Genomic DNA, 26,113 nt, shown 5'->3' on the forward strand with positions numbered 1-26,113 from the left:
AATAGCTCAAAAATACCATAACTCCTAAAACTGGACAGAGATGTATAAATTGTGATTCTTCTTATTTTGGCATTAATGTATTTCAGTTCCACAAAGTGAATTCCAGACAGCAGCTTTTTTTCTGACCTTCTTTCCAGACAGCCTCAGGAGTGCACTTTATCTTGTCTTTATCATATGTTCTCTGAGTCGTCACCAGTTACACTTTTGCATTACTTTGCTGCATCTGATTTATCATATCCATCCCTTTGCAAGATGTTTTACCAGATGTCCTCTCTGAAGGGCATATCTGTAGAAGAATTTTGCCTTAGATTAGGTTGTTTGTCATTTTATAGTTGAGGCCGCCGTATAGACAGGCTAATTCAGTAATTATACATGCATCTTTGAAGAATCCTTCTGTTCTGATGAGTCCTCAGGAAACCCTGATGTCTTCCTGAAAAAAGGCAAAGGGGCAAAATGATCATACGTACATCAATGCTCTTTTATCATACTTGTCTTTGGATTTTCTCTGACATCCTCCTGACTGAGAAGAGAGGGAGCAGGTTATGTGTGTGGATGGGCCTGATGGAGTTGCTGAGCCTTGCCAAAGTAAAACGTTATATTTTCTGAAGTGTGTGATTTAATGTACTTTTTTCTGTCAGCTGACCTGTGAAGAGTGCTACAAAATTACCGAGCTTCTAAGCCAGAAGTATCCCAGTAACTGTTAACTTCTTTCAGAAGCTGGTTAATACAAACTGGGGAACGCACCTCCCATATGAAGATAGGCTGAGAAAGTTGGGGCTGTTCAGCCTGGAGAAGAGAATGCTGCGTTGAGACCTCAGAGCAGCCTTCCAGTACCTGAAGGGGGCCTATAGGGATGCTGGGGATGGACTCTTCATTAGGGACTGTAGTGACAGGACAAGGGGTAATGAGTTAAAACTTAAACAGGGGAAGTTTGGATAGAATATAAGGAGGAAATTCTTTCCTGTGAGGGTGGTGAGGCACTGGAATGGGTTGCCCAGGGAGGTTGTGAATGCTTCATCCCTGGCAGTGTTCAAAACCAGGTTGGACGAAGCCTTGGGTGGCATGGTTTAGCGTGAGATGGCCCTGCCCATGGCAGGGGGGTTGGAACTTGATGATCTTAAGGTCCTTTCCAACCCAAACCATTCTATGATTCTAAGATTTCTGTTTTGCTATATATTGTATAAAGGGAAGACTCTTCACTAGCTCCCTGTGTGTTCTCCGTTCTGCCTTACACTGTCAGGTATAAGGTGACAGTTGGGTTTGAGTCAAGTTTTAAGGCACGAGGTCAAGACAAGTTTTATGCTTAAAAAACAATTGTGTCTAAGAAACAGTTGAAGAATTGATTCCCTCCAGCCAGCTGGATCACATTTTCAAAGGATAAATATATGTGTCTGCTGGGGTTTTTCAGGAGGACCTGAACAGACTAAATGCACAAGTCCAACTACTGTTTGTATGATTTTAAATTAGTTGAATTTTCCTTCCTTAGTGCACATAGACAGTGTCAATGTCTTGTTTTATGCAACTTCGTGTTTTGTTCTAGTTTATTGCCCAGAGCTTGGAAAACTAGAAAAGTTATGCATCCTAGTGTGCAAGGCTATCAGATCTGTTCCGAGCCATGTGCTCATCAAGCAACCCAGAATCTCTCCTTTCCTGTTTCACAATTGTCATCTCTATTCACACATAAGTAATAGCTATTTTCAGAGCCTGTATAAACCCTCAAAAGTATGGGATTTGGTAATGTTTAAAATTAGTTAGGTACATAGTGTCAGAGTGTAACTCTACTCACCCTGAAGCAGTGTCTTAGGTGTCTTCTCGTTCACCTTCCTAAGGAAGTTCTTGGCTTTTGGATGTTTGACTGCTAATGAGTGTTTGAGTGAATGGGAAACTTTTCAACACAACGAGAAGTGTGGATTAAGGTTTTTATGCAGAGTTGTCATAAGTAATTCCATTCTTTTGTTACTTTTCAAAGCGGGCTGACTTCCCCAGCCATTGAAGTGTAGCTTTCTTGATTTTATTTTATTTTATTTTTTCTCATTTTTAATCCCTTGCAAAAATAGCAACTGGAGCATAGCACCTCATTATTTTTTGAGGGGGAGAGGTTTAGCAACTAACATTAGAACTTCACTTTGAAGAGCAAGAATTCAGCATTTTTGGCCTTATTTAAGTAGGCCAAAAGGAAGTATTTAGGTTTTCAGTTTAATGTTAAATCTAACCAGGACAACTGATTTTTTTCCAAAAATCTTTTTTTTTTCCTGGAGCACATCTGTGGACCGGCATGAGAACAGTTTTAGGAATAAATGCATTCATGGATCTGACCAAGTTGCAGAGTTTGTAGATGTGTATGGTAACAAGGCTGTAGTGCTCCTCTCTTCTTCTGTGTACTTCAGGAGACCCGACAGTGATACCAGGGGATAGATCAGTGAGCAGATGATATAGACTCTGCTAAAGCAAGTAATGTGCATTTTTACATGTCCAGAAGAATGGCAAACATGCCCATGGGATGGGGCGATGTGCTCTGTAAAGAAAGGTCTGTGAAAGGAGTTTTCAATGTTAGTGGATGTCAGCTCTTAATAAGGTACCAGGGAACCAAGACAACCCTACACTGCCTTGCTTTGGCCTGCATAAGCAGAGGGATTATACCCAGCAGAAAGGGTATTATTGTACCTGTGATCACTTCAGAGAAACTTCTGGAATGTAGAAGCCAATTTTAGAGTCACCATGCATGAAATGCATTGCAAAGATTCAGGAAAAAAACTCCGAACAAACTAGAAATAGTGTGAAGACTTTGATAAAACCTCTATTTGTTTAGTTTCTCAAAGAAAGAGTGAGGAGGTGACATCCTATGCATGCCTACACTGGAAGAGTAATTCTGATAGTGTATCCTTTTATCCCCTGAGGGAAGAGTATAGAAAAATTATGGCAAAAATTAGAAGAGTATAAGTTCTTAAGAGCAGAGTAATTAATTTTCACAACAATTTACACAGGGTTTTGGTTTGCTTCCTCTTATCAATAACTTTTTAATTATACTTGCATACATTTTTGGGGAATATGCAGGTATCAAAGAGAAACTAATTCAGAAAGTCCTGTGGATGTTGCTGTAAAGGAGTGATAGTAAGGAGCATGTGTGTTAATTCTGTTGTTTTGGATTATTTGGTAGATACGTTGATGATGTGATCAATCGGATTGATAGGATGTTTCCTGAAATGTCTATCCAGCTATCCCGGCCAAATGGAACTTCTGCAATGCTTCTGGTAAGTTGGATCATTAATGCCTTGAGATGGATTTATTGACATATTGAATTACTGTTCCTGAAATGCATGTTATTACAGCCAAGTCTTTTCCACGACAATGTAGGATCTTTCTTGCTCTTAGGCAGGTGAGTGATAGAACAAATTTCACCTTTAAATGAAAGGTCTATTAGTTTTCACTTTTAGGTCTGTTTGTAGAAATATAAGCACAAGCTCAGCTGTTCCCTGTGTTCTTCAGCAGTCTTAGCTGAGTGAGTCTTAATCATGATAATTAAGAAGGAAAAGTGTGGTGGGAGGAAGAAAAGAAGGAGGAAACCAATATGATTTAAATTTGTTCAAATTGGTCTTGGGTCAGTGGATCTGTGTTATATGATGAAGTCAAGAGTTTGCCTTTGAAGTAAATGAGTGGTAAAGGCTGGATTAGAGATGAACAAGTCCAATACATTCGACTTATTTCTGCCTGACCAAGCAAGATTTCATTCCGGAAGAACCTATTGTTCACACCAATTTTCACAAGCAGCTGTTGTGCTTATAGCAAGAGAAGTCTTTAGAAACAGCAACGTGGAGGTGGAGTCTGCAGCATGGCAGGTGGATTCTGGGTTTCCTCTAACAGGGTGAAAGGCAGAAGTCGCAGCTTTTGCCAAATCTTTAGTAAAACTACAAAATACATTATATACACAGGTGAAGCACTGAGACCAGATCAGTCTTTTCCACCTCAGGTTTCTTATGGCACTTCCTCTTATTTTTTCCTTTCTCTCAAAGGCTGTTACGAAAAGCTCAAGTGTAGCGTACATGTGAGTATATTTCTTGCTTCCAAGCAAACAGTAAAAGAAATCTGAAAATCAGGTATTTTGTCGAAACAAAATTGTTGCTTCAATATAAGTCATCAGTAGAATCGCTTCTTAGATTTTATACTGGCTTTAGAGTTTGTTGACTTTAAAATCCTGAGGCCTTGGGTGATATGGTTTAGTGTGAGGTGTCCCTGCCCATGGCAGGGGGTTGGAACTTGATGATCTTAAGGTCCTTTCCAACCCTAACTGTTCTATGATTCTATGGTTACAACTTTGCCTGTATTTTTCAAAAGTTCTGTTAATTTCTCTATTATAAGTATAGCTGTGATTATAGTTAGTTCTAGTTTATCAACTGTCTGACATCCCATTATTAACTTTCTTTGAATAGCCCCAAATTTGCAAGAGATTAACCCAGTCAGAGGTTAAAAAACAGCTGGCATTAAAAATTTAATCTGCAATTGGTGAATTTTCCAAGTGGAACAATATATTCCAGAAAAGAATTGAATTCATCAGTGCAGTCTTAAGAAGCTGTAAGTCTCGGAAGCTTATGTGTTTCCTCTTAAGCTGATTTTGTATTTAACTATTTAGCCGTAGAAGAATGTCTGGTTTTACTTCTTTACCTTGAAACCCTTTCCATTCTCTTAGAGCAGCTCCTCTTTGCATATATTAAGTACCTTCCACTTGTTGAGGGCAAAAAATAGATGATGTTTTTCAAGGTTCAGGCACCATTAGGAAATAAGGTCAGTTATCTTGGATGTTAACTGATAAGTAATAAGATAGGGTCGAAGGGTGTTAACTGTAACAGAAGCCCTTTTTACAAGCAGTAGTAATTTAGTGAATTCCATGTTGCAGTTGTTCTCTAAATCAAGGACATTATGTTGCTACAAGCCAGCAGGCCCATGTTGAACCAGTGGTATGCATATTTTCCTTGGATCAGAGATCAAAAAGATTGTTTTTAAAGTATTTTTGCATGTGATTGTGTGATGGGTTTATCATTTTTTCTTTTAGGCAGGTTTTCCCTCTTTCCCATCTGTCTCAGTTGATGTTGCCAATATGGCACTTTCCATCTGGCCCTGACTGCTACAAAAGCTTTTGCTGTTTTCAGCCACAAATCATTCAGTGAAAGGTGCTGCAGGATGGGCAGTGTGAAGAGCACCTCCCCCAGAAGAAGGGAGGTTTCTTAAGTACTTGTGATTTCTCACTCTGAACTTATCCCAAGTTAGATCTGGAGTTGCTCCCTTGCAGCAGCCTGGTTTATCACAATACCAAAGAACTCAGATAATGCTTATTTCATTTAAAAGTATTTCAAACCGTGCTGTTTGCTCAGAGTTAATTAACTCACTGTATAATCTCAACCGTTTGCATCCTTGGACTGTTCCTGTCATACCTGTTGTTACTTACGAAGGTCTTTGACGCAGAGGTCTTGTTGTTACATTAAAACATCTTTAAACACAATCATTCCATTTACCAGAGAAAAAGAGCCTTCATCTTCAAAGGCACTGGTAAGCACTTATACATATTTTAAGAATGTGCAAATGGAAGGAAATGGGGAAGGAGAGGAAAGGAGCTCTGGTGAGGTTCTTTGAACCTTCAGAATAGCTGGAGACCTTGCCAAAGAAATCATCTTTAGGAAAAAGACCTAATAAAGAATGTTTCATCCCTGGAGCCTACAACTTCATGTGCACATGGAAATCAATTTATGTCCTTAGCTGTAGAGGTGAGTCTTTCACAGTCTAACATTCATCTAGTGTTTCAAGAGGAATAATTAGCAGCTATGTCAAACACTTCTGGCAAGTAACCTTTGTGTTAAGCTGGGTTCTCCCGAACCAGGGTGCAGCTTTCACGTAAACAAAAAGGAAAATAAACTGTTCCTGAGAGTATGAATGCTGTGTCTTGAAAGGCTCCTACCTCCTGTGCCTCTGAGGTTCCTGCTTTCTCCAGACAATAAGGAGTTTTTTCATGCTTTAGATTTATACATAGCAATTGTACCTCATTAGTCTAGATTTATGCCACACAGACTAAACACATAAATAATTGAAACCTTTCTGAGCTGTGTGAAATCCTCAGTTGATTTTAAAAGCAGTTTATCATGGCATTTCAAGGTGCTGTTTAATCCCAGTCTTCACTAGTGATTTTTCAATTAGTCTTTTAATCGTACTATGCATAAAAAAAGACTAAACATAGAATTATATCTGCTTTAATAACAGTGTTATGCAAAATTAATTTCCAGCAGCAGCAGAGGGAACTGCAGACTCCTTAAGGGTTCTGTGAGATTCTGTTGGTCAAATGACAGGAACTGTAAATAGATAAACCTCTTCTTGTGTGTTAAGAAAACATAAGCTGATTTTTAATTAATGAAAAACACCTAAATTTTTACTTTTTTTTAAATGATTAGTTGCATTCCTTATTTTTCTAATAGCATAATTTGATGCTGTGATCATTATATGATTGGTTCACACACCTTGTTTCTCTTACCAAATTCAGGGTAGTTCTATATATGTGAAACAATAGCTGTGTACAATTAATTCATTAATGTCACAAATTATTTAGAAAACAGTAGCATTTAGCCTCACTTTTCCAGTTGATAAATATAACTTCCCCAGGGTCATGCACCTACTTAGTCCTGGTATAGAAACTTACTTTCTTGTCTTCATCTGGGACCTACTTTGTCTTCAAAGTCGTCTGCATCCCCAGTGTTTGTAGAAGTATAGAAAAGCACTGCTACAGCAAGTTACAAAAACTGGGTAAATGTTTTTAGAGATGAATGAATAATAATCTGTAATTTGAGCTGTTTCTAAAGCATAATGACGTATATAACTAGCTGCCAATTTGAAAAATTGGATTGTTTCTGCCAAACCAAAGCTCATGGCAGAAAGAATTCCTTTTCGTGTTATCTACAACTTTTTGATGGTAAATTAATTTTCTAAATTTATAAACTGTATAAATGAGTCTCTCATATAACAGTTTGAAATATGTTTTTATACAGTTTTATTCATTCTCCATAAAATCAGGCACATTTGCATTTGAACTTTCAAATCTTGTTCCAAGCGTATTAAACAGTCTGATTGTATGGAAGTGGGCTGTATTAGTTGCAAATAGGCTAGACATCTGTTCACTAAAACTGAATAATTTCTTGTGTCTCGTTTCTGTTTATCAGTGTTTTGCATAAAATTGCTCTTATTTTTTGTTGTAATGTATTATTTATCCATTCAGAATGGCCACCAAACTGATTTGTGTTCAAGAGCCCCTGATGTTGAAGAACTGGGAGGAGAGGGAGAAATCGATGAAGTGATTTGAAACTGCTATTGATGTTGTACTTGATTGGAAACAGTTTAATTTGTTATTTTCAAAGTCATCTCTTTTTCCCAAATGCTTAGCAGTGTAGGCATTCCTCCTCACCACTCTTGTGGTTCATTGGGAATCTGGTGCACAGTAGGTGCTGGGTACAGGTAGGTGGGTTCATGATGGGGACATAGATCTGATGATCACCTTTGATGGCTTAGGCACCTAATTTTAGGCACATGGGATGAAAGTTCCTTTAGGGACTTACTCTCTTGGAGACACTAGCTAGGTTATGGTGTTCAGTGGAACTACTGGGATGTTTCAGGATCTCTTGTGTGTGCTGGATGCGGAGGAATCACTTCTGAGCTCGTAATGGGACTGTTGGGCCTGCGGAGGCTTCGCAGTTAGTCTCTTGAGAACCAGCATTTAAAAAGCATTAAGCCAGCATTTGAGGTTGTATACGCAGAAGAATGTGTTGAATCACGAAAGTGCAAGCAGGGGATGCCATGTAAATTGTAAATTATTCTCTGCTTGTCTAATACCAGAATGGGAAAGATGAGGAAGAGTCTTCCCATAAACTTATATTCTGTAAAATCAGACATCAGTATCATCCCTGTAAAATTCCTGGTCTGCTACAATTAAGAATGGAAAAAAGATACCGAATCCATTTGATCATCTGTAGCGATGCTGGACTGGTGTGACCCTTCCAAAAGTGTGACTGGCCGCTGGCAAAATCTGTTCTTTTAACCTTTCAGCAATATCCTGTGCTAGTTTATTCGCCTTACTATGGGAATATGGTATGTAACCGAGGGAGAGGATCACCAGCTCATCCTTAATATGGCAAAATCATTTAAAGCCCTTCATTTATGTTGAGTTTTTAGCATGCACTATTGCAATTAGGTTAGACTAATGAAAGGTAAATTCCAGCCCTGGCATGAAAAAAAGAAATCCTTGTAAAGAACCCAATTAGTATGTTTGTTTATTTAGACTCTAATGGCTTAATTGCATCTTATCTTGCTATTTACAAATAGGCATCATTAAAGAATAATGAGCATGTGAGGGAAAGCACAGAATTCATACCAGCAGCAGATGAGACACAGGAAAAAATAGAGTTGAAAGTCTGGGGGTGCTTTTCTCTTTCTTTTTTTTTTTTTTTTTACTTTAAGAAGCCTCGGTTTTGAGTATAAATAAATATGATTTCCAGGCATTATAGTGAGCAGTAAGATAGAAGCACAAGCTTGCGGATGGCTATATGGCAAGGAACAGGCATCTGGCCTTTTGCTGATGTACAGCCTGGTTACATCTCTAGTTTGAAGTTCTTTTGTTTCCTAAAGTGGATAAAGAACACACACAAACTTGTGCTCCTTTTAATCCAAGCAGGGAGGTCCCCATGTTAACTGAAAATAATGTTGTCTGTCTTTTAGCTCTGCATTGCAGAGCATCTGCAGCTCAAATCAGCAGCGAATTCCCTGGAATGCTGAGGGGAAATCTGCAGCTTTGGGAGTTCTTTGCAAAGTTGGAGCTTGGTGTTTTCAGCACACATTTCCCTAATAGCAAACTTTTAAATACATTTTGAGAGAGAACTTTTGTTAATGCATGTTTAAAATTGTTTATAAAAGAGCTTTTAACTTGGTACTAGTTTCAGTGAGGAGGCGGAATTAAAGGGGGGGATTTCAAGCTTTTCCTCCAGGCAGAAGTCTGCTATGGTAAATGAATTCTAATCCTTTTCACTTTGTAAACTCATTTTCACCCTGACTCTGACTTATTTGGAGAGGGACTTTGTTCTTTTCCAATCATAAGTGTTGTTAAATGGGAACTCTTTTAGCAGTCTTAGGAGAAATTATCAAAGCCATTCTGAGGGATTATCTGTTTCCCCCTCCCCCTTCCTTGGCATGCTCTGGCTGTCATCTGCTCCCTGAGAATTAGCTTGGTGATAGACAAAATATTTTTAAAACTGGGATATTTCAAGAAGATTTTTATTTTATATATCTTTGTCAGAAAAGCTGCATAATATTGCAGCTTTCAGTCAGCTGCCTGGCCTACCTTCTTCTGGAGCTTGCCATTTTAAGAAGCAGGGGGTTTATGAATAACTTAACTGGCTGAATTTAGTGTACTTTAGTTAAGAGGAAGATAGAAGAACATTGTTATTACACAGACCAAAACAGAAGCTACAGAAGTATTTAACTGGCAGCTGTTCCATTTTCAGCTCACAGAACTGTGGGGCATATTTTTTCATTCATATTAATTGAATTTTAAAGTGACCTTGTACACGTATTGATCTGCATTAAAATTTTCTACATCAAGGACGAGTTGGCATATATCCTTCAGGCAAAATATTATAAAGCCAAGTGCTGTCTTAACAGGATATCGACAGAAGAAGTTGAGATTTAATAGGAAAAGTTGGCTTAGAAAGGAAATTGTTGCTTTTTTGTCACAACTGAAAGGTATCTTTAATGTCTAATGAAGGAACTTTCTGTCAGTTGGTACTGGTGGAAATGCAGGGACATTTCAGTGCCCTGTCAATAGGGATCATCTGCGTGAGTCCTGACTTGGCAGAAGGAGAGACCTGCACTAGTGGAGCTCAGAGAAGAACCACCAAATTACTTCTATACCAGAGCCATTCGTTTTTTATTACCTTCTTTGAGGTGATCTGTAGGGACACAGTTGCGTGATTATAGGTGTAAATTATATTCCATACGTAGCTCTTTTCTGCCCGTGGACTCCAGTTAGCTAAGTTGAACAGGCATTGAAAGGAAATGGTTTGCTGGAAAACATGATTTGAGGTGAACAAAAATGTTAAGTCCTGAAAACCTGATTATTAGAGGAGAGAATAAAGTGTATCCCATTTATGGTGTACAATACCAAATGTGCTTTAACCTTAAAATAGCTATGGAGCATACTTTTGGCTTCCAAATCACACAGCATCCTCTAGTCTAGTGACAGGCTGTTCATTCTTTGTACTACTAGCCTCATTCTTTCAATGCTGTTAAAATGATGAACTATAATTTCTCTAAGCTATGCTTAGTTTTACAAAATTACTGCTTCTGTCAGACTTAACTAATGATACAGTCCTACAAAACTCATCTAAGTCCTTGTCTCTCTTCCAGCCAGTGTAAAATCTGCAGGAATCCCATGTCAAAACAGCGGCACAAGATAGGAAAGCTTTCTATTTTGGTGGCAGAACACTGTAAGAGCTAATTCAGGCAACCTCGCAGTAACCCAGCAATGTTGCAATGCATTCAGTGGTTTATTCATATTACCACAATGCCTGGGTGCCCCTACCCCCTTGCGCTAACCCGTGGTCAAGTTGAGATTGCAACGACAGTGCCCTTACTCAGGCAGCTCATAGCCTTAGGCACCCATCTGAGGATGGGTTTATACAGCTCCTTACGCATGTGGAGACAGCATAACCCTGCTGGTTTTGACATTCAAGCAAGTCTGTGATTCAGGCTACTGTCCTGGACCAGTCTGCAGAATTTGACCTTTGGTATTGCATGATGGATGTTAGCTGGGAACTGGGTAGCTGTGATGGATTCTGAAAGCGTGGAGTGAATCATTGGAAGGGTGTGAAAACAGATGACCTGGGAGAAAGCAATGAGCTAATGCAGAAGCATTTTGAAACATTTGTGCAGGTAAATCTTGTGGGGAGATTTGTGGCCAACAGTAAGTATATGCAAGCAAGCTGGAGTGCCAAACATGGGATTTTTCAACTTGTTATGTTGCACTGTTCACTTTGAAAAATCAGGAACATCCCACACAGGCTTCAGATCAACTTCATCCAGTGTTGTTTTTTTTTCTACCTGGCACCAATGTGAGGTAACTTGAATGCAGAATGTAAGGGAAGAGGAAAGAAGTGAGCATCCAGGGAAGTGTGTGAAAGCAATGGTGATGGAAAATATTATACATAAAGCTGGATTTGGGTGTTGGTAGAGCAGCATCTTAGCAGTTATGACAGAACTTTCTCATTCCAGTGGATGACCAGCATCATAGATCAGGCACCTCTGGGGCTGTTTTTAACTCACTTGGTGCAGTGTTTGGTGCCGAAATAACTCTGCCAGTTTCCTTTACGTGCAGACTAACTGGGTCTTACTACAGAGTATCCTAGCAAGATATGACATTTAAACCCAAATTCACAGCACCTGCTATGGTGTTGCATGCCTGTTCAGAAAATCCCAACCTATTTTAAGAAGGCAGGAATCAGAAAAAGTTTTTCATGATATGTGCATGGCACAGGCCACAAAACATCAGTATTTTTACAGTAGCTCGGCTAACTGTTCCGCTAAGTTCTGTATTGTCACCCCATTCCTACCACCATTTCCCCTCCTTCCCTCCTGAAGCACGGTTCTTGCATCAGCTTGGAGATGAAGTATTGGTGCCAGTTTTTCCTTCAAGGAGAGGAAAGCATCTCAGTATTCAGAGTTGATCTGCCCTTTAGTCTGTAAGTCAGCATCAGGCTGAGGCTAATCGTGTTGAAACAAGGTGGTAGATAGGAGTTATTAGCAGAAGTTAAAAAGGAAAAACATGTAACAAATCAATAAAGATGTGTATTGACTGATTTTTTGGGGCTTGGATTTGTCTGCTGAGGCTAGCAATGAAAACAATTGTCATAGCGGGTGTTCATCTATACTGAATGAAATGTTGGAACACAGACATAGAAAACGAGCTGCTGCTGGTTGGGAATTACTAAAATGAACCAATTGTTTCCTTTTTTATCTCTTTTGTGCTTTTATGGATGAGGAAAAGCTTGGTAATAATCTCTGTGTAACCAAACACAAAGACAGAATTATTGTTAGACATCACAACAATATTGAAGTGCAAGTTCATCTTTGAAATGTAAATCGATTTTTAGGTTAAAATGCCTTCGTTATTGCATTTTTGTCAGTAATGAAAGTTAGGCTTATTTCTGTTGTTATACTCTGACTGACCCTATATATTTTCCATGACACTGGTTTTATTCTTTACACTTTACCACTTGCACAGAAGAAAACGAAACCTTGAAAATGTAACATTTTTACTTTTTAGCAGTAGTTTCCTTTTAAATAATTTTACATTTTTGCTGGACCTAAAATATTTTCCATTAAACTCATGGCATGCTTTTAAAAGCTGGCACTAGAAGAGTCCAATTCTTCTTTCAAATTCTTTTTCTCTAAGAGGGCTTACATTGGAGAATATCAAATGCATCAAAAATAATCACATTTGCTCATTGTTTTTGACAAGTTATTGAGTTGTGGTGTTAATAAAATTGAGAGTGTTACTTGGCAGTGTCATGTCTACACAAGGGAATACTGTGAATTGATACAGTTTTAGTGCAAATGAATGTTTGTACAGCACTTTATAGTCTGTCTCTTCCTCATAACATGCACTGGGTTTAAGTCTTTTATTTTGGTCTGTCTATAAAATACTGAAAACTGAAATTGCATCCACTTAAGCTGTTAACTTGATGGTCTTCAGACACCATCAGCTGTCCTTCAACTTGGTTTTGTCCTTCTGTTCTTACAGGTTACCTTAGGAAAAGTGCTAAAAGTGATAGTGGTGATGCGGAGCCTCTTCATTGACCGGACCATAGTAAAAGGGTACAATGAAAATGTCTATACTGAAGATGGCAAGGTAGGTTATTGTATATCTAGCAACGTTCAGTTCTATTTTGACCTGGTATTTAAATGACAGACAGCAGGAATCCTATCACAAGCTCGCCAGAAAGATAAAAATGTCAAAAGACTCTGTAGATGCTTTGCAGAATGCTCTGGTTTAAATTTATCATGCTTTGCTTGGATTTTTCATATCCAAATGTCTTGATTTCTTTCTAAGCTCTGAAGTCCTTGCTTGAATTTCTGATTTATCACCTCAGACCCCAGTTGCCTCATTAATAGTGCCTGCTGAGAAAACATTTTTTCAGTGTACCATCACATCAGTAGCCCAAGGTTCATATTTCTCTTTTCTGAGAGCCTTTGGGAAACCTTGGGCTAGTTTTATGTTCAACTTGATAGACACAGCTGTGAGCATCAGGGGTAGGTAGTCCTCAGTAATTTGCTTGTCTATATTAGCACTTTCTGAACAGCAGCTATTAGAGCAAGTGTTACCTGTTTCCATGAGTGATTTGTTTTATGAACAATTCACCCTGCTTGAACCCTCAAATTTCTTCTGACTGCACACACTCCATATGGCTCTCTAGTGCATCAGGTTATGTTAACGGGACCTGACGGCCTTCAGCTTAGCCTGTTTCTGTTTTCAGGGTGGAATGGTCTCTCTTACAGAGACATCCACCAGGACTCTCCTTTACCAGTACTAAATACCTCCATGTTTTACATTTTCTCTCTGGAGCTTTCTCTTCCGATTATGAAGCCTATTAAAACAAAAAGTTCATTATATCAAGATGAGTATTTGGCACCCATAGGCCATGTTATAATGAGGTGAGACTTTTTTCCCTTTCACAAGTGGTAACTGTGTTTTAGCACAGAGGCAAGTTGTGTACTGACCCAGAGTTCAGCAGCTCTGAGTGTGAACCTGTATTCTCTAGAAGAGGCGAGGAGCTGATCTGCTGAAGGAGATAGTACAGCTGCATCTCCCAGGTGAGACATTCTCACTCGAAAGGCTGGGGATTGGCCTAAGAAGTAGTAAAACAAAAATTGCCTCATTTTAATTTGCATTATTCAGATGTGTAGGTTTAAATACCACTTTGCCGCAGAAGCAGCTGCACTTACTCCCTGTATATTAGAATATAAATGCAGACTTATAGCACCAGCCCCTCTTCACCCCAAGTTCTGCTCGGAAGTGAAATGATAGTCTGTCGAAAGAGCACTGAGAATGCTTGATGGATTCCTGTGTCACACTTCATCTGGGTGTGCTCATTTTCTCTGATGAATCTGGCTTCCTTTGAAGCTCCCTTGAAATACAATAATGCTCTATATGCTGAAAAGCTAAGTAGAAGAATTCCTTTCTGAAACTCAGCATCTGGCATTGGGCTTATGTTTAGCTCAAGGTTAACTCTCCTGAGAGCCATGTACCTTTTCTCTGTCATCACTTGCTGCGAGGGGGAAATAGGACTTGCCAAGGCCAGCTTTGGGCACAGGGCACTAACCTTTGTCTGCTGCCAGTGGGGAGCAGTTCACCTTCTCCAGAGCATCACTGCTAACACCTGGCTTATTTTCTTGCTTTAAGCCAGTCTGTTGGGGAGTCTCTTTTCTACCAATTTAGCTTTGTGTGTCCAAAGTCTTGGCTGTGTGACTGCTCCCACGAGGATGCATGAACCTGTGACCTTTACGTGGCAGTTTGCTATTCCTTTGGGCAGTCCCAGGGCTTTTGCAATCCTGAAGGTCTGCATTTCAGGTATAAATAGGAACATAGACTTAAGTAGAATTGGAGTTGCAACTGCTTAAATCATGAGTAAATTTGGCTTGGGAGATTGAATAATTGCGTAGCTTGCTAGTTTTGCCAACAGGAGCACATATTGACAAACAGTGAGCTCCCTCTTTTTTCACTAATTAAGTGTACTGGTAATTGGAGAATTAAGAATTAAGATTGTGCTCTTGCAATGATCCGCTTTCCTTATTGTGCCTGCCGGGAATGAGCGATTACAGTCAATTGCAAACATAGTTCATTCCAGTTCTTTCCCTGTCACAACACATGCTGCTGGGAAAGTGCTCCAGTGAGCTTTTCACTTTTCACAGTTTCTAGCCTCATAGAGGGGAAAAATGCACTAGCATTCAGAAGAGACACGGAAGGGTATGAAAAAAAGAGATCGCCACTGTCATCTTTATTAAATAACAGAAGTATAGAGAACCCTCAGGATCACAGTAGGAGATGATCATTTTTTCAGTGAGCAGTTCACACAGTAAATCAGCAATGATTTGGGAGTTAGCTTATGTATTCCTAGGAAGCATTTAATATTTGTAAACAGCAGCAAGAAGATTAAGTAGGGGTGGTATCATACAATATAGCAGTCTTGGAGGTCCTGTCTTTTCTGTAAGCCATGCTGAAGAAGGGACACTGAGTAAGACATTGTGCTTCTTTTCACTTAAATAGCTGAATGCAGGTCTGTTGAGTCATCCTCCAAACTGCACCAGGCAGAAGGTACCTTAAGTAACGAAAGTACAATTTAATAGGGGGGTGTTCTTTAAGTAGAGCTGGGTTAGGGGCAACAAAATGTATTCAGTAGTATTGAGTGAAAAAAGAGGTGGCTGTCATCAGGAGACTGAATGATCACTCTGATAGTAAGTGAAAAATGGACTGTGCACAGAAGGGGCCAACAATTTGCTTGCAGATCAGGGGAGTCATCATTTATCTCTGAAAGTACAACTCTTCTAGCAGATTTTGGGAAGAAAAAGGGAAGAGAGGAATGCCAACAGCAGAGGTGTTGATAAGTTTCTGGGCCATTAGTCAGGCAAGTCTAGAAAAAGAACCAAATACGGGTGTTTCTTGTAGTCGTGGAGCTGTGTAACTGGCAGTTACACAGGAAAGCTGACGTTGCACTATCCAGGTTGCTGTAGCTTGCTGTGTGCTTCTACATTGTGCTATGTAGGTTGACAGGTACTTCTGTGAAAGCTTCACATGGTTTCTGCTTTACTGAAGTCTAGTTAAATTGGGTACTCCCTCTTACAGATTTAGATACTTTCAAAATTAGGGTGAAAAAAATAGACGTCTTAAGCTTTTTCAGTGAATAAAATAAAACACTACATTCTCAGGTTTATTTTCAAGCTTTGCTTATCCAGACGAAGAATCGTTGCATTTCTTAAGTGCACCGTGTACTTCTCTCCTGAATTATTCATAAACCCTGCAGAATATGTCTTTGCCAAGTTGCCAGCTGCATAACTTAGACATTTTTGGTGACACTTTGCAAAAAACAATAGGTGAGATCTGGCAGCCTGTGACACATTGTAGGTTCTCTACCCTGATCGCTCTGCAGTCTCTTGCTTACTGTACTAACCCATTGTGTCCACCACACACTGATGCATTTTAATTAGCCTCATGGTTCTAGTGATGGCACCGTGCCACCCTTCATCTCAGTCTTTGACATGCTCATTTTGCACTGGAATTTAACACTGGATAGTAATTAATTACTAGTGTTGTCCTGATTCCTGGATAAATGAAGCCGTGCAGCTCACCTTTGCAAGGCAAGCTTATTGTCAGCTGAGCCATTAGTAGCTCTGGTCTGCCAATAACAATATATCAGGATTTTTTGGCATAATAATACCCTGCTTTTCTTTGGATGAAGAGACCAAGTACCACCTTGGCAGGGCATATATAGAGTGTGTATTTAGAGTGGGTACTTAACATCGGTGCCTATCCAGATTCCTACTTCTGCATCTATGAGACTTAACTGAAGAAACATAAGTGTCTCTGTTGAATTATCATGTTAAGGAACTTGGGTTATGTTAATGCTATGGCTTCAGTAATTACCCCATATCAGTAAGAAAAGGCAGCTTTTAGCCTCCTAGCATAAGAGAGGAAAAGAAATAGTAGTATCAAAGGAAAGCTTCAAAGACAGGCAGAGCTGTCTCTTGGGTAATTTCTGATCCCTGCATTCTTTCCACTTCAAAGCTGGATGTGTGTGTGTTTGGGTGAAGGGGGGGTTGAATCCGATTTCTCTAATAAGTGTTGGCACTGGACCTGTTTGATATTAGATGCAGGGAACATTCTGATTTGTTATCGCCTTTGAAATCGTTCAGACGACCTTCAGAAAATGGCCTCTTGTTACTTATGCTAGGGGTGGGTTGGGAGAGTGGGGCACTGGGAAAAAAAGCCCCAGTTTAATTCACATGCAGAGGATGCCCTGAAATTGTGCTTTCAGCAGTTTTTTAGTTACAAATGTGTGTCTTGATTGAAAGTGAAAAGTTGAAGAATAATAGACCTATAACGATGCATTCTTTAATCTGCCTCTGCCTTAATCCTCGGTTTCAGGGGGAAAGGTGGGCAGTCATTTAGGATGCGTGCATGTGGCTGGGGGGTTTGGTTGCTTTTTCTTCTTTTTTTAACTTGGATAACATCATGTCTGTGAGACAGACATTCATTATTTTTTTCAGCTTTTCAATCTTTGCTAAATAATGAACATTCAGAACCTGACGGACTCATGTTAATGCAGCATCTGAAGCGGACTTTTTCTGAGTCTAACTAGAGAGGATCACATACTTGGTTTGATCACTAGAGATTAGCAAAACCATATATACATTCCAATTATAGCAAATCTGTCTGCAGTCAAAGAAAGCCTTAAATTACATGAAATGGTTTTTAAAAAACATGCATTAATTACTTTTACTTGCAAATGTAGACTTTTCTAATACGGAAATATAATGCTTCCATCCCAACAGGCACAGCTCTGTTACTACAGTGTAACCTAAGCTCAGGTCCAAAGCCAGGCTGAACCTTGTGGACTCAAGTGTGTCAGTGGTGTTGATATTCACACAGGTTCTTGATTGTACCCTAAGAGGCAGTAAATGTAAAAGGGTTTCCAGGTGCATGCCTCGGGGTACTTCTGTCTTCATCTAACCTGGAAAAGGCATTGAGACATCAGCTGCTTTTTGTCTCCGGGCAAGGTCAGCGTTACTATGCCAGGAAACATCTATCCTGAAATCATTTTTAGTCTTCGACATCACCTCGTGTTTAGGCTGAGGATTGGTAATTCACAAGTCACTTCTGAACCAATATTTAGAAGTGGGCCACTAAACAGTGGTACTCTTAAAAGAATGTGAACTTTCAGCATTCTGAACATTTTTATCAATGTGAATTAATTACTTGGGTTCAGAATCCTTTCTCCTCTCCTCCTTCACCACTCTCTAATGTGTTTTATTCACTTCGTATGATTTCCTCTATTTCAAGACTCTTTTTTATGCCTTTTTAAAAGGCTTGTAATTTCAGCTGGGACTTATGGGCATATAAGACAGAATTAAGATAATGTGTTGTACCTTCTAGTAAAGGAGATAAACCCACATTGTGGGAAAACGTGTGCCCAGCCATGTTGTGAACCACTACAGGAGATATTCCTGCTTCACAAATTCATAAGTTCACTCATAAATTTATCTTCTTTTGTCTAGACAGATTCCTCTGGTTAATGCTGTATCAGACACCTGTGACAATATGGAGTTGTTGAGTACAGTGGGATCTGTAGGGAAAAAAGAAGTGATTTGCAAGTCTCGGATTGACAGAAGTTCCTCTTGGTTTTCCCTGATGCTTTTGCTTGACAGAGTACAAGATATTCCATGGGGCTGGGCTAGAAAAGCATTAGCATGTCAGTTGAAGTTGTTTAACACGTGAGCCATTTAGTTGTTTAACAAGGACAGCCTTACCTTCTGCTTTCCAGGGCTAAAAAAACTTACTTCAGTTTTAATCCTTTTAGTTTGTATATAGTTGAGCACATTGAAGTCATGGATGTGTGCAATTATCTACGACCTTAAATCTGTTTTATTGTGATTTTTGTCTGCGAATGTAAATGATGTTTCCTAAGGGATGTTTTATTTAGCCCCAGTAGACCAGTGCTGTGGCTTAATTCAGCTAAACGTTCTTTGGGTCTTTTGTAACTGGATCACTTACTCAGACACAAGACAAGCATAAACTGAGTAAAAATGCCCTCATTTTAGAAACAGACTGAAGCTGATGAATATTTGCATAGATCAGCCACAGCCCCATACAAATGAAGATTTTGCTGTTTTTAAAGAGAGTGCATTAATTCAACAGGTCTTGTATAGATCATTTTAATTGAAACTGGGATGAACCATGTTCATTCTTCATTGCAATACAAAGGAAATCTTGTATCATTAATTCCCTTTCTTGGATTGCAACAGGTAAAGGCAGTGGCCCAAAATAGTGAACTAAGAAATATGTCTCCATAAATCTTTTACTTGCTCTTTTAATGTCAATAGCTGCTTAGCTTTTTTTTCTCCATAAAGCTTCTTCTTAAGTGTGGTAATATATAACTCTTCTTTTTTTTCTTTCCTGCTGTAGCTTGACATATGGTCTAAATCCAACTATCAAGTGTTTCAGAAGGTAAGGCACATAATTTCTCTCTACATAATGCACATGAGAGATATGCAGAGCTTATTTTAAATATCTAGGCCCTTATATAAAAGAATTCAGGAGTTGTTCCGTTGTCACCATAACTTGCAAATAGCAAACAGTAATCTGTAATAGTGGAAAACTGTGAATAGAAAAGGAGGTCACTTCTACTGCTATTTCATTTGGATTTATTTCCCATCACAATTCCAGTCTATGGTTTGGAATAGGAAATTGGAGATTATACTACTCTTGTGTTGAAACTTCTCAAGGAGTCTTCAAGCACTCTTGGTTTTGAGCTTGAATCTTTTGGGGGAGGAAGGACTGTTTCAGGTTCATTTTGTTTTGTTGTTTTCATTGATTTTGGTTGTCCCCCCTCTCCTGAGGGCTTGGCTTTAATAAATCAGCAGAACTCCCTTTCAAAATGAGTTTTGATATTTTTTCCATTACAATATTTTGCCTGCTTCTCTGCCTATGATGCTGTAAGCAAAAGGAGTAAGTTACTGGAATGAATGTCATTCCAGAAAGCAAGAAAACACGGGTGAGAGAATGGGAGCAGTAAGTATAAAACTCTTAAGAAGGTTAAAGTGTTTTGGAAATATCTGTATCTCACTACTTTCCAGGGAGGGAAGAGAAGGGTTCTCTTTGAAGGCCTCTTGTAAAAAATACTGTAAGTTCAGATTGATCCAGATTTAAATTCCAGTTTCCTTACCTTCAAGCTAGAGTTCAAGGAGCTTGAGTCTCCAGCTAGTGTGCTAGCTTCCTTTCATCCGCTTCTGTAGTTTGTGTAACAAATGGGGGTTAGGGACCTGAAAGGGCATAAAAGCAGGGGTCAAAAGAATGGCATATTGGCTGTATTTGTGCATCTTCCTTCCAAGATTTCAGATGCAGTCAGAAGGGAAGATGTTTGACCTACGATATTAACCTACTAGAGATCAAAGGACAGCTTGTAGGGAGGTTGGTTGCTCTCCCTCTCTGCCTAGAACTAAAGCAGAATTTTGCTGCAGTTGATTCTTTACCCCAGAGATTAGTGGATTAAATATTCTTCCTTTTTTCCTTGCTCCTTAAAAATATTATATTTAGTGTCAAGTAGGGTGATACAGCAAGAAGTAAACCAGTGTATATCTCAGGAACCTGTTTATCAGTGTGCTCCAAAGTAGTTTTTGCAGTGGAATAAATGTAAAGTTCTATAATTAAGTGCATCATTTCAATTTCTGTGTGTGTGTATGGTTGTAAACTCCTTTGGGCATAAGATCCTCTTCCTGGATGTTTTGGTTTAAAATAACTGGCAATGGTTAAGTCATATGGCTGTAATTTGTGCAAAATGATAATAAACTGTGAGGTTTTGGAGAGAGTGCAGGAGAAGGGGTTGCCTCTAAGCCAGTTGAACTGCTCCTTGCATTTTTTACAGTGTTTTTATGCATTTTGCTCCACACTCTGTCACTGTGTTACCTCGGGCACCTTAACCTGTCTTTGGATCAGTTTTCTGCTTCCCTTAGGCTGGGGTAATACTTGCTGACTTCACAGGAGCTATTGTTGAATTGGTTGCATAGTGCTCTCTGACTCTCGCATGAAAAATGTGATAAAAATGCAAGGTGATGGTATTTCTAATCAATAGATTCTGTACTATTGAGCTGGTAGTTGAAGAAATTAAAGCTAGGACCTAGGTCAAGTTTTCAAACAGATGATAGAAAATGCCATGGCTCAGCTTAGTAAGTTTTCTCTCTCTGGTGCTGTGCTTGGTTTGATCTTTTCTCATCTCTGAACCTGCACTTGTAGCCATTTAAAATACCCAGGACTAGCAATTTAGCAGGAGCAAAATGAAGGGAATTAATAGTTTCTTTAGCCCTGTTTTATTTTACTCAGTTGCTAGTGTAGGATCCATACTGCAGGATCTTCAGAACAAATGTTTTCATGCCATTAAAAAAGTCATCGGTAAATGTGTCAGAGCACATCTGAATGTTCTTGAAATGTGTTTCTCGTGGCAGTCACCAGTAACACAATGTGGAAAGGCTGTGCTGAGAAGGAAAAATATGGATAGTTAACTGCTCCCACCATGGAGGCTGGGCAGCCCTTTCAGCTCTGCTGCCTCTAACACTCTGAAATCAGTCATCCCTCTGAAGGGCAGGGCTGCTTCTCTTTAAACGCTGGACCAAGGTCTCAAACTCTGTCTCCAATGACAATATAACAACATCTGGAGCTCACAAGATACCTGTCTGTGGTAGCTGCAGGCCTGTCAAAATCCTCACAGGGTTGCAGCATGACTTTCTAGGTTAAGGACCAGAGACCTCTGATCTTCAATCCAACCCTGTCAAACGATGCTAAATTTGTCCTGACTCTTTGTTTGCAAACGTTGGCTGTGTCAGCAAGCCTTTTCTCTCTCCTTATTATTAGGCAGGATACCCAAGTGTGTATAATCTGATGGGGGACGGCTCCTGGAGGGCCATTACTGTTAAAGTGTACAGTCATTTTCAAAGTTCCCTGGAGATTCCTTGAATCTGGTCCTGGGGTGAATAAGCTTTATAGGCATTGAATCTACCAGCAGGGTTAGATTCAGAGAATGGAGCTGGGAAATAAGAGAGGGAAGGCTGAAAGGGCAAAAGCACAAGGAGCTAAGAAAAGGTTTTCAGACTTCCATGTTGGTCTGACATTTAAACTCCACAGGAGTTGGCAACTGTTTTGATCTTAAACCTCCTTAAACCTCTCTGCATCTCATGATCCACTAGTGCTAGAGGAGGAACAAAACAGGAAATATTTGGGGGCTTAAATCTTGGTGGGAAGAAGAGTGTAAATGAGGGCTGGATAATTCCAGAGGATTAAAAAAATACATATTGTAGAGAGTGGTGCAGTATTCATAACTTTACATTCAAACAACAGGCGAAAATACAGAATAGTGAACTGCTATGAGTGGATCACAATGGGATATGGTGTCATACATTAACTGTTTCATTTACCAAGCTGCTCAGTTAAAAGCAGCATAGCTTGTTTTGCTGTGTAATGTAATAATTTTGGCTGTTTCATTCTGATACATAAGTATTTCATTCTGTGTATTTCATTCTGATTTCAGAGTCCCATTCGTATTTTCACCTAGATGGTCTCTCAGTTTTAGCATGCCACAACCTGGTTTTGTTTTGGCTTGATATGCCAAACATTAAACTTTCTTCTCAAGCATGTTTTCACCTCACCTTTGAGAAGCTGATTGTGCCTATCCAGCTGTTTGTGAGCTGCATGATCCCAAAGTGATGGAACTCAGGAGCACATTTTTCACCACTACAAGGGCACATAAGTATTGTAATATATGAAGATGTATTCTTGTCAATAATCTCAGAACAAAATCACATGCAGGATGAATGCATGCATGAGGCAGATATTGGGCTATTGATGATGCCTGTTCAAGGAGAGGAGATGGACTGTTCCAGGGTCACCTGTGTGACTGCTTTGGTGCGTGATCAGTACTTGCTCTGTTCAAAGACCTCCTTGGGCAAAATATAATCCCTGTGACCCAGTCCAAACAAGCAGAATGTGTGAAATAAAAACTTAAACACTCTGATAGCTCTGAAAACAGGTGATAAATCCTGCTCTTCAGAAAAGTCTGGTAGTGTTTTACTGAACTGGGAATGAAGAAGGGTGTATAAAGGGATTTGTGTGGAGTGCATCTGTGCCTGTTCATAGAGGCACCATTTATCATCCTTCCGAGCGTCTCTCGGGCGCTGGGTTCTGTGCACCAGATTCCCTCTAGAGAGACTCAGATGTGTTCCTAGAGAGAAGGTTGAGTAATGGGAATCCTTGGAAATGAAGAAAGGCACTCATGCGGTTTTCCACACTATAAAAGGTCTAAACATTAATAAAATAACTTCCTTTTTTTCTTCCCTTGTAGTGCTGCGATCGTCCTCCAGAACTCATTGTTACAGGCTCCTGTTAAGGCCATGAACTTAGCAGGGTTTAGAAAAAAATTAAAAAGCCTTTCAGGGGAGTTAGAGAATCCCTTTATATTAGATGGAGTTGTCAGTGCTGTACTTGAGGGAATAAACCAATAAGTGAGTGGCAAGGAAAGTTATGAATCTTAAAGGAAGTTTTGTGCCTCCTTTTGAAGAGCGTATTGAGTGGCAGTGAGATGAAATACTAGGAGAGAGACAGCTTCAGTAGCAGTCTTTGATGTTTGTATTGTCATGCTTTAGGTTTTATGCCAGGTATAGCAAAGCTGTAACAGGTCCTTGCTTTTGTGCTGTTTAGTCCAGTTAGAGGAAGCACTTGTTCAGCTTTCTCAACCTGTGAATTGTACAATGTTTTGGGTTTTTAATGAGTTTTCAGCTTTGGGAGTGCTGTATGACCAACAAGTGTCATGAAGGCCCAATAATGCCATTTTTTGGATGTGTCACCACATTTCAGCAAAGCAGTGGGTAGAAATGCTCTAGAAATGATGGCTGTTGGCTTGGTAGGGACAAGTAACGGGGGTTTTGTTTTCTACTCATCACTGGTGTGGGTCTCATGAGCTCTTTCTTGCTTTACCAAGCAGGGGGCTGCCCAAGGGGAGCCAGGAGTTCACATCTCCCCACTCCACAGGTTGTTTCTTGCAGCCACCCGGCCACCCCTGCTCACTTGCTGGGGTCTGGCTGTTCACCAAGTGACAACTACATGGCATTTAATTAGCACAAAGTTGTAGTGAAGATGAGATTTGATTCAGTACCAGTCTGTTTTGTATTCCTGTTGTATACAGTGCCTGAGACAAGGGAGCAGAGATATATTTAGGGAGACATGGTTACAGTCAACTTGAATTTGGAAGCAAAAAGGAGAAAAGGAAATAAAATCTCAGGCCATATAATTATTAACAAGAAGGGAAGTTTTCTTGTTCAGATTGAGTCTGTGCCTATTTTATTTCTCTATGTAAGTGAAGCCTGTTTTGCTCTGTCTCAAGTGCTTAGTTAAACAACAGGTAATTTGTTTAGCAAAACTGTACTTCAGGAAATTGCCCTGTCTTGCCTTATTTCAGACAAAAATTCCAGGTGCTTATCAATATATGATTTGTGAAATACGGAGCTTTTCTGCAAGATCTCTTGAAAATCTATTCCAAGACCCACGGTAATACCTGTCCCAATCAGTGTGTGCTCTTCTGAATATGTGCCCATATAAAAAGAGGTAATTAGAAAGTGACTGATAACTTAGATAGCAGTAGGTAAGGAAGAGCAATAAAAGTGAAGTTAATAGATAAAACAAAACCCTGAAATGTACAAAATGCCATCCTGCACCCAGAATAAATTAGTTTGTGATTCCAACTTAGCTGGAAGCAAAAGCATGTCCCTTAAGTGAGCTGGCGCCCGTGCAGTTTGCTTGCTTTGCTCTGCTCTGGTGTGAAATCCTATTGCCATTAGTAAGCCTGGTATTGATCTTCACTCCCCCTCCCTCCCCTCTTTCTTTTTCTCTATCTTTTTTACTCTTGGTCAGTGTGTGCTTTCTGTTATCATCTCTGTTATTTTGGGAGGGGTTTAATTCTTCCTTCCATGCACTGGCTATTGTATCATTTGCCCAGCTCTTTTCTGTTTGGTATCATTCTTTGCTGGGTGGGTTGAGGGGGTCATTCCCGTACTTCTCTTCCTCATTTTTCACACCCACTTTGATCTTTTTGGGAAGGATTTTATCAGCATTTGCTTATGGTAGAAATAAGCTCTGTTTTGCTCAGAAAACATTATTAGTGTTCTAGCAATGCCGGGATGGCTTTTATCTCCCTGTGGAATCTCATTAGCTTTACATTACAATAGGAACAGCATATGTGCAACTATGCCAAAGTGGCCAGTCAATTTAAATTTGTTAATAGCAGCATGTTTTTTAAGCAACTTTCTTCTGCCAAGAGAAAGCAACTTTGTTGTTCAGGGAAGAAAAGGAAAAGGCAGTGTGTTAGAAGTAGAAATACAGCAGAAGGAGGGCGGTTGCTCATAAATACCTTCAGAACTTTCTATTCTTTGACATGTCTGGTACTATCCTATAAAAGAACCATCTTAAAAGAATTCATGTAGCGAGTAGGGCTTGGATTGCAGGCATTTTTGAACACTGCAGAGATGTGTTTAAAAGAAAGCACTGATTGGAGTTCTGCTGTGCTATTCATGCACTGTTAATCACCTGATTTCTAATACTGTCTTTAATATGGTGACATACAAATGGTTTAAGCACGTTGAGGTCCGTTTTGTGACTTGTTTTTGCAAGCTAACAGCAATGTGCACAATCCCCAAAGTTTTCCCTTCTAAATGTCAGAATCATATGTCCCTATTCATGCTGAATGGAGCTGCTTTTGGAGCGAGTTGTGCACGACTGATGGGGAGCAGAATCTGTTTCTAAAATTGTAGTGCAACTTAAAACTAGATCTGGTATAGGACAGACTGATTCGATGTAGTGTTCTGTGGAGGAAGTTTTGTATGGTGTGAATTAGAGCTTCTCTGTACATGGGTTTATTCAGGAATATGTCTTTTACTGAATAGCTTCAAGCATGAGCCTCCCTTTCTCCAGAGAAAGTTTGGCTAACTGCAGATTGGGAACAAGTATTTTAGATTGGAATAGCAGTCGTATTTTCTATTCACTCTTCATCTTACTCAAAATTTGCTATAGGATATAGACACACCATGGGAAATACATAGACAAGCCTTGAGAAGAGCACTACTTCTCCGTGTTAGAAGTAGAAAATACAATTTAATCATTAACTGAACAGTTGTGTCCTTTGGTGGATGCTTTGATACTACTGATGGGGACCATTAATAGATTTAGAAGTTACAAGATGTGAAAGAGCTCTCATGGTTGTGTTGTCTTGAGTTCTTTAATAGC

At 39.5% G+C, this 26,113-nt stretch overlaps 1 protein-coding gene across 3 annotated transcripts in view; it reads left to right on the plus strand.

The window, feature by feature from the left end:
• MED27 (mediator complex subunit 27) overlaps positions 1-26,113 on the plus strand; it is an 83,667-nt gene that overhangs the window by 53,652 nt on the left and 3,902 nt on the right. The window contains exons 4-6 of one of the 3 annotated variants that reach the window (XM_061352726.1): positions 3,158-3,251; positions 12,821-12,928; positions 19,256-19,297. In XM_061352726.1, the coding sequence (XP_061208710.1) occupies positions 3,158-3,251; positions 12,821-12,928; positions 19,256-19,297 (244 nt within the window). The remainder of the gene's footprint in view (positions 1-3,157; positions 3,252-12,820; positions 12,929-19,255; positions 19,298-26,113) is intronic. The other 2 variants (XM_061352729.1, XM_061352728.1) reach the window with 2 other exon arrangements.

Source organism: Neopsephotus bourkii, unplaced genomic scaffold (assembly GCF_033783945.1).
Source record: "Neopsephotus bourkii isolate Nb327-2 ecotype Australia unplaced genomic scaffold, CSIRO-AGI_Nbou_v1 NB_659, whole genome shotgun sequence".
Taxonomy (NCBI): Eukaryota; Metazoa; Chordata; class Aves; order Psittaciformes; family Psittacidae; genus Neopsephotus; species Neopsephotus bourkii.